General features: G+C 37.7%; 2 protein-coding genes across 2 annotated transcripts; both read right to left on the bottom strand.

Annotated features, from left to right (window-relative positions):
- Positions 1 to 5,458: 5,458 nt before the first annotated feature.
- Positions 5,459 to 6,973, bottom strand: LOC108253928 (the record flags this gene model as incomplete). The annotated part of the gene is made up of 1 exon (XM_017448756.1): positions 5,459 to 6,973. A coding segment is annotated over exon 1 (1,515 nt), but the record flags the coding sequence as incomplete, so codon positions are not given.
- Positions 6,974 to 7,919: 946 nt separating this feature from the next.
- On the bottom strand, positions 7,920 to 8,828 carry LOC108253927. Its single transcript, XM_017448755.1, has one exon. The coding sequence runs from the start codon at positions 8,826 to 8,828 to the stop codon at positions 7,920 to 7,922; it is 909 nt and encodes a 302-aa protein (XP_017304244.1).
- Positions 8,829 to 9,252: the final 424 nt, after the last annotated feature.

Raw genomic sequence — 9,252 nt, 5'->3', positions numbered from 1 at the left:
TTTTTAACATCTAGTGAGGCTAATTTAGCGTTAGTGGGTACCTGCATGTCCTTGATTTTTATTACAAGTTCGGTTGAGTTTTTTAGTGAATGATCCGACCTAAAATTGGGTAACGCGTTCTTAATAGTTTTCACTAAAAACCTTTCTAGATCGTAAGTAGGGGACGTGACTGCGCTTACCACCGGTCTAATGGGAGCATCCTTAATATTGGCCCTGTCCACTTTATGAATTTTAAGGTTGCCGTAGAGTCTAGGAGCCACGGGGTTCACAACTTTTAGTTTGTCTGGGTTTGGTGTTAACTCTTTTATTGATTTTAAAAAGGTAACTACGCTATTTTGGCACGTTCTGGTGGGGTTAGTAGGTAAAGGACGGATTAACGGATCGTTATTAATAAAATCTAAAACTTTACTATTGTACTCATCTTGTTTCATTATCACGATGGTATTACTTTTGTCAGCCTTAGTCATAATCAACTGCTTCTCATGGATTTTATCTTTGACACGTTTAGCAATAAAACCATCCCTGTTTCTTTGATTAATGTTGGACCTATTCTCATGATCAATGTTTACTGACACTTTGTGTAACAGGGTATGTCGATCAACCATTTTCATGTACGGTAATCTACTTTGAACGTTTACCATTATGTTGTTTATCAGATTACTGTTCAACTTGGGCTTAGATGCATATTTCATACCTTTATTTAGTAGGCTCATTTCGTGAACGTCAAAAACTTCATCGGATAAGTTGATAACTCTACTTTCAAAATGTTGACGGCCCCTTAGTTTAGGGGGGTACCTATTATCTTTTTCATGAATTAGGGCATGGAATTTTCTTTGTTTCGTTCTTCTGTGTTTACTCACCACTTGACACGCAATGTCTCTTATCCGAGAATCGTGTTCGTCAAATTCTATACTTGAGAACTGTTTGGCGAGTTCCATGTGCCAAAACATTTGTTCACAATACACACTATCTCTAAGACCGTACTTCTTTTTGATTTCTTTTATGAGGATCTTTCTTTTAATGTCGAACACGTAATTGGGTAGGTTACATTTTACAGAGATGAACTTCGGGAAGACCCCGTAGTCTAAACATCGGTTAAAGAACACTATATCTTGGGATAGAACTTGGGTTTTAATTACACACTTTTTGTAATTAGATAATACGTTTTGGCGTGAATGATTATTATTAAATATGTTTATATTAGACATCCTAGGTTATAAAGTTATGAAATAGGTAACTACAAAACTTAATTATTACCTTTATATGATACAATGGATACACGTTCCGGTTTTGATCTTATCCGACTCGAGTTTCGTCCATCCCCGTGGACTTTTTCAAGGAAACTGATGATGATGGCGGTGTTATTGTTGACAGTGGTCAGTTGGTGGTGGGGGCACACACTTTTTGTAATTAGATAATACGTTTTGGCGTGAATGATTATTATTAAATATGTTTATATTAGACATCCTAGGTTATAAAGTTATGAAATAGGTAACTACAAAACTTAATTATTACCTTTATATGATACAATGGATACACGTTCCGGTTTTGATCTTATCCGACTCGAGTTTCGTCCATCCCCGTGGACTTTTTCAAGGAAACTGATGATGATGGCGGTGTTATTGTTGACAGTGGTCAGTTGGTGGTGGGGGCACACACTTTTTGTAATTAGATAATACGTTTTGGCGTGAATGATTATTATTAAATATGTTTATATTAGACATCCTAGGTTATAAAGTTATGAAATAGGTAACTACAAAACTTAATTATTACCTTTATATGATACAATGGATACACGTTCCGGTTTTGATCTTATCCGACTCGAGTTTCGTCCATCCCCGTGGACTTTTTCAAGGAAACTGATGATGATGGCGGTGTTATTGTTGACAGTGGTCAGTTGGTGGTGGGGGCACACACTTTTTGTAATTAGATAATACGTTTTGGCGTGAATGATTATTATTAAATATGTTTATATTAGACATCCTAGGTTATAAAGTTATGAAATAGGTAACTACAAAACTTAATTATTACCTTTATATGATACAATGGATACACGTTCCGGTTTTGATCTTATCCGACTCGAGTTTCGTCCATCCCCGTGGACTTTTTCAAGGAAACTGATGATGATGGCGGTGTTATTGTTGACAGTGGTCAGTTGGTGGTGGGGGCACACACTTTTTGTAATTAGATAATACGTTTTGGCGTGAATGATTATTATTAAATATGTTTATATTAGACATCCTAGGTTATAAAGTTATGAAATAGGTAACTACAAAACTTAATTATTACCTTTATATGATACAATGGATACACGTTCCGGTTTTGATCTTATCCGACTCGAGTTTCGTCCATCCCCGTGGACTTTTTCAAGGAAACTGATGATGATGGCGGTGTTATTGTTGACAGTGGTCAGTTGGTGGTGGGGGCACACACTTTTTGTAATTAGATAATACGTTTTGGCGTGAATGATTATTATTAAATATGTTTATATTAGACATCCTAGGTTATAAAGTTATGAAATAGGTAACTACAAAACTTAATTATTACCTTTATATGATACAATGGATACACGTTCCGGTTTTGATCTTATCCGACTCGAGTTTCGTCCATCCCCGTGGACTTTTTCAAGGAAACTGATGATGATGGCGGTGTTATTGTTGACAGTGGTCAGTTGGTGGTGGGGGCACACACTTTTTGTAATTAGATAATACGTTTTGGCGTGAATGATTATTATTAAATATGTTTATATTAGACATCCTAGGTTATAAAGTTATGAAATAGGTAACTACAAAACTTAATTATTACCTTTATATGATACAATGGATACACGTTCCGGTTTTGATCTTATCCGACTCGAGTTTCGTCCATCCCCGTGGACTTTTTCAAGGAAACTGATGATGATGGCGGTGTTATTGTTGACAGTGGTCAGTTGGTGGTGGGGGCACACACTTTTTGTAATTAGATAATACGTTTTGGCGTGAATGATTATTATTAAATATGTTTATATTAGACATCCTAGGTTATAAAGTTATGAAATAGGTAACTACAAAACTTAATTATTACCTTTATATGATACAATGGATACACGTTCCGGTTTTGATCTTATCCGACTCGAGTTTCGTCCATCCCCGTGGACTTTTTCAAGGAAACTGATGATGATGGCGGTGTTATTGTTGACAGTGGTCAGTTGGTGGTGGGGGCACACACTTTTTGTAATTAGATAATACGTTTTGGCGTGAATGATTATTATTAAATATGTTTATATTAGACATCCTAGGTTATAAAGTTATGAAATAGGTAACTACAAAACTTAATTATTACCTTTATATGATACAATGGATACACGTTCCGGTTTTGATCTTATCCGACTCGAGTTTCGTCCATCCCCGTGGACTTTTTCAAGGAAACTGATGATGATGGCGGTGTTATTGTTGACAGTGGTCAGTTGGTGGTGGGGGCACACACTTTTTGTAATTAGATAATACGTTTTGGCGTGAATGATTATTATTAAATATGTTTATATTAGACATCCTAGGTTATAAAGTTATGAAATAGGTAACTACAAAACTTAATTATTACCTTTATATGATACAATGGATACACGTTCCGGTTTTGATCTTATCCGACTCGAGTTTCGTCCATCCCCGTGGACTTTTTCAAGGAAACTGATGATGATGGCGGTGTTATTGTTGACAGTGGTCAGTTGGTGGTGGGGGCACACACTTTTTGTAATTAGATAATACGTTTTGGCGTGAATGATTATTATTAAATATGTTTATATTAGACATCCTAGGTTATAAAGTTATGAAATAGGTAACTACAAAACTTAATTATTACCTTTATATGATACAATGGATACACGTTCCGGTTTTGATCTTATCCGACTCGAGTTTCGTCCATCCCCGTGGACTTTTTCAAGGAAACTGATGATGATGGCGGTGTTATTGTTGACAGTGGTCAGTTGGTGGTGGGGGCACACACTTTTTGTAATTAGATAATACGTTTTGGCGTGAATGATTATTATTAAATATGTTTATATTAGACATCCTAGGTTATAAAGTTATGAAATAGGTAACTACAAAACTTAATTATTACCTTTATATGATACAATGGATACACGTTCCGGTTTTGATCTTATCCGACTCGAGTTTCGTCCATCCCCGTGGACTTTTTCAAGGAAACTGATGATGATGGCGGTGTTATTGTTGACAGTGGTCAGTTGGTGGTGGGGGCACACACTTTTTGTAATTAGATAATACGTTTTGGCGTGAATGATTATTATTAAATATGTTTATATTAGACATCCTAGGTTATAAAGTTATGAAATAGGTAACTACAAAACTTAATTATTACCTTTATATGATACAATGGATACACGTTCCGGTTTTGATCTTATCCGACTCGAGTTTCGTCCATCCCCGTGGACTTTTTCAAGGAAACTGATGATGATGGCGGTGTTATTGTTGACAGTGGTCAGTTGGTGGTGGGGGCACACACTTTTTGTAATTAGATAATACGTTTTGGCGTGAATGATTATTATTAAATATGTTTATATTAGACATCCTAGGTTATAAAGTTATGAAATAGGTAACTACAAAACTTAATTATTACCTTTATATGATACAATGGATACACGTTCCGGTTTTGATCTTATCCGACTCGAGTTTCGTCCATCCCCGTGGACTTTTTCAAGGAAACTGATGATGATGGCGGTGTTATTGTTGACAGTGGTCAGTTGGTGGTGGGGGCACACACTTTTTGTAATTAGATAATACGTTTTGGCGTGAATGATTATTATTAAATATGTTTATATTAGACATCCTAGGTTATAAAGTTATGAAATAGGTAACTACAAAACTTAATTATTACCTTTATATGATACAATGGATACACGTTCCGGTTTTGATCTTATCCGACTCGAGTTTCGTCCATCCCCGTGGACTTTTTCAAGGAAACTGATGATGATGGCGGTGTTATTGTTGACAGTGGTCAGTTGGTGGTGGGGGCACACACTTTTTGTAATTAGATAATACGTTTTGGCGTGAATGATTATTATTAAATATGTTTATATTAGACATCCTAGGTTATAAAGTTATGAAATAGGTAACTACAAAACTTAATTATTACCTTTATATGATACAATGGATACACGTTCCGGTTTTGATCTTATCCGACTCGAGTTTCGTCCATCCCCGTGGACTTTTTCAAGGAAACTGATGATGATGGCGGTGTTATTGTTGACAGTGGTCAGTTGGTGGTGGGGGCACACACTTTTTGTAATTAGATAATACGTTTTGGCGTGAATGATTATTATTAAATATGTTTATATTAGACATCCTAGGTTATAAAGTTATGAAATAGGTAACTACAAAACTTAATTATTACCTTTATATGATACAATGGATACACGTTCCGGTTTTGATCTTATCCGACTCGAGTTTCGTCCATCCCCGTGGACTTTTTCAAGGAAACTGATGATGTGCTGTACTTCGGAAAATGCGGACTTGTAGTCTATAAAGGCCGCATACAGCTTGCGTTGGTTAATCAGATGTATGGAGATGATGCTATGGAGGGAGAAAATGTTATCCACACAGCCCCGCCCTGGCCTGAAGCCAGCCTGTGCTTCGGAAAATACTCTGTTGTCTTCACTCCATACCAGGATACGTTGTGATACAAGATGGGTGATCAATTTTAGGATATTATTCATGAGGGCAATATTTCTGAAATTTTCACATACTAATGGTCCTTTCTTGTGTAACATGAACATGAACGAATCGGTAAGCGTGTCAGGTATTCTACCTCCGTTGAAAATAAAGTTAATAAAACTAAGCAGCTGTCTTTTCCAATCATCCTGCAAAATTTTCAAGTACTCGTTCAGTACATTATCCGGTCCAGGACTTTTGCCACTCTTTAGGTTAGAAATTCCTTTTTCCAGCTCCCCCATACAAAAGTCAGAATCCATCTGCTCCCTCAAAACATCAGGGAACGAGAAGTGGAGTAATCTGGCACCCGTTTCATTTTCCAACTTGAACAATTGGACTAAATAGCATGTCCACTCCTCAATCGGTATCTCTTTACCTTTATTCTGTTTCCGGGGCTTGAATTTCTTCACCACTTTCCAAAAATCTTGAGGATTTCTGACATTTGCTAACTTTTCTTTATACTCTCGTTCATACTGTTTTTTTAATTCCGAACATAGATTGAAGTATTCTTTTTTCAATTTCAAAAACAAACTCGAGAATTCCTCCACATTTTTTTGTCTCCAAGTTCTGTACATTTGACGTGTCCTTTTTTTCAAATTTCGGCACTCTTTGGTGTACCATGGTTTATTCACATTAACCTGGGTTGGAATAGTGAACTCGTAAACCATACCGGTATCATTGGCGGCCTTTTCTATTGTTTTCACAAGTTCTGAGTAAACAGTTTGTGGTTGAGTTGGCAATTCCACATTGTTTACACGTTGACTAAATTCCACTGCTTTCTCTGGTAGCCACTTGTACCTCTTCACTTTTGTTTGTGAGATATTAGACTGTCGCACCTGCTGCGGAATATCCAAGGTGAGTACTACAGGTAAGTGATCAGACACAACAACAGTGTCAGAGATTCGCAGTTCCGTTATCAATGAACACGACTCGAGGTTCGTCCAGACCAAATCCACCGTACTTGTTCCTATTCTTCCTGATCCAACTCGACTGAGATAGGTGAATTGCCCCGGAATATCCCCTTCCGTCCTTCCATTGAGTACTAGAAAGCCATGACTCTCCATACATGCTATCAGCTTCTCTCCTCTCCCGTTCAACACCTTGTCCAGTGGTATTCTCTGCGCCAACAAACCAAATTCCTCCGCCAAGCTATCCTCGAAATAATTCTCATCCGAAATTCTGCCGTTGGTATCACCTCCAATAATAATGTGATCCGTTTGTATACTTAAATCTTCCAGCATTAAATCTAAACATTCCATTGCTTGTTCCATGTCATAACTTGGACTAATGTATACATTTCCGAGGGTAAGAGCCAAGTCTTGACTAAAACGTATCTTGATGAAGATCCACAGGTTAGAAATGTTAATTTATTCCTGACCTATTTTCAATATAAGCAGAAGTACAGATTAGATTACAGTCTCTTAAGAGACTAAACCTACACATCTAATGAAACTGCAGTAGAAAGTGTACCTGATCAATTCCTTGTGGTAAATCTCCTTCACAACTTTTGTGGGTATCACAGCATTCCTAAGTGCCTCTAGTATTCTCATTAACTTGCATCATCAATCTTTTAATGCCGCCACTGGTCGCTACTCCATTAAAGTAGGAACTCCATTGTCCTAGCGAGACTGTGAGTGCACCTTGAACACCAAGCACAGAGCCAAAAAACTTCGACCACGACGGGAATCGAACCCGTGATCTCTGGCGTACAAGCATAATCATGTGATAGCCACTAGGCTTTGGCAGTTACCTACCTCTTCAGTTACCCCCCCCAAATACTTGAAACTTCAAATCGGTCGGGCCGTTTTCTCGTGAAAGGAGGACAAAAAAGTTCTACTTCAGTGTAACAGACAGACAAAGAACTTTTCACTGTTTTATATTTCCAGCAAACCTGATATACTTTTCCACGATAATGCGTGTTACAAACAGTATTAAAATTTAATTTATCAAGACATGAACTAGATTCTAATCATTGCTAATCTAATCAAGTAGGTAATTAACCTTAATGGTGCCGAGGCTAACCCTAACACATTGGATTTTGATTTATCTAAGTGTTTAATGAAGGTGTAATATTTAGGAAACAATATTTCTAGGTAACTACAAAACTTATTACCTTTATATGATTCAATGGATACACGTTCCGGTTTTGATCTTATCCGACTCGAGTTTCGTCCATCCCCGTGGACTTTTTCAAGGAAACTGATGATGATGGCGGTGTTATTGTTGACAGTGGTCAGTTGGTGGTGGGGGCACTGTCCCATCGTTCGGCATCAGCTGTTCACGAGCTCTTCTATACACGAGATAAGGGACCGTATCAACGATCTCGTTGATATTTTTCCCGCTCTCGACAGACTTGTGTATTTCTATTTGCTCGTGGTATGTAATCTCCTTAAAGTTCTTCCCAGTCCACAGCATCCTGTGAGTCCCGTTCTCTGCATCGTGCCCCTCTTCGATTATGTGTTTGGCAAAGTTAGATTTTTCCGGTCTGTTGTTGCGTGCCGCAGATTGATGTTCGTTAATCCTAGTTTTCAAACTCCTCCTGGTCATACCAATGTATTCCTTCCTACATTCGCATTCTAAGCTGTATACACCACTTTGGTCGTCCATGGGAATTTTATCTTTTCTAGAGAAGAGAGATCTTATAGTAGTGCTCGAGAACGCAGGTTTGGCTTTGTATTTTTCCAGGAGGGGATTTATTTTGGTCTGCAAGCTTTTTATGAAAGGGATCTTGATGTATTTTCTCTCTTCTTTAGTTCTAGTGGCGTACAGCAGTTTGTTCCTTTTATTCCTCACTGTGCCCTTGTACACTTTAGATAATTCGAGTGGGGTATAGCCGTTGTTGAGCCCTATAGTACGAATAGTATTACGTTCCTCCTCGAAACTTTCTGCATCCATAGGTATTTCAAGTAACCGGTTGTAATAGTTACGAAATACAGCCATTTTGTGTTGATGACAATGGTACGAGTCAGCGGGTATGATGACATCTGAGAAACTGTCCTTTCTGTAGATCTTAAATTTGTGCCTTTGGTCTACTAGGCTGATAGTGAGGTCCAGGAAGTTGATAGAATCACCCCCGTATTCAAGATCCAATGAAAAGTTGTTCCATATCTGATTTATACTGGTCATAAGTTGACCTAGTACCCTCTGAGTACCTGACCATAGTATGATGACGTCATCAACGTATCTATATAGGTACACTATTCTATTCACTAGGTATGGAGGTAGCTTGAAAATTTCTTTCTCAAATTCTATCATGTAGAACTCACTCAGGAGCGGGGATAAAGGGGAGCCCATAGGACAGCCATCATATTGTTTGTAGCAAACGTTATTGAACTGAAAATAATTGTTATTGTGCACTACTTTCAGGCCTTCTATCAGCTCTTTTCTTTCTGCAGTACTAAGATTAGACTGAGTGGTCAATGTATTTTCAATTATTTCTATCACTTTCCCTATGTTCACGTTAGGGAAAAGGTTTTTAACATCTAGTGAGGCTAATTTAGCGTTAGTGGGTACCTGCATGTCCTTGATTTTTATTACAAGTTCGGTTGAG

Source organism: Diaphorina citri, unplaced genomic scaffold, assembly GCF_000475195.1.
Source record: "Diaphorina citri unplaced genomic scaffold, Diaci psyllid genome assembly version 1.1 scaffold4820, whole genome shotgun sequence".
Taxonomy (NCBI): domain Eukaryota; kingdom Metazoa; phylum Arthropoda; class Insecta; order Hemiptera; family Psyllidae; genus Diaphorina; species Diaphorina citri.
The sequence above is the reverse complement of the archived record's forward strand: the minus strand, read 5'-3'. Positions and strand labels throughout refer to the sequence as shown.

Excerpts from the sequence above, each read along its gene's own strand:
- LOC108253927 (XM_017448755.1), bottom strand. The coding sequence starts at position 8,828 with ATGACCAGTATAAATCAGATATGGAACAACTTTTCATTGGATCTTGAA.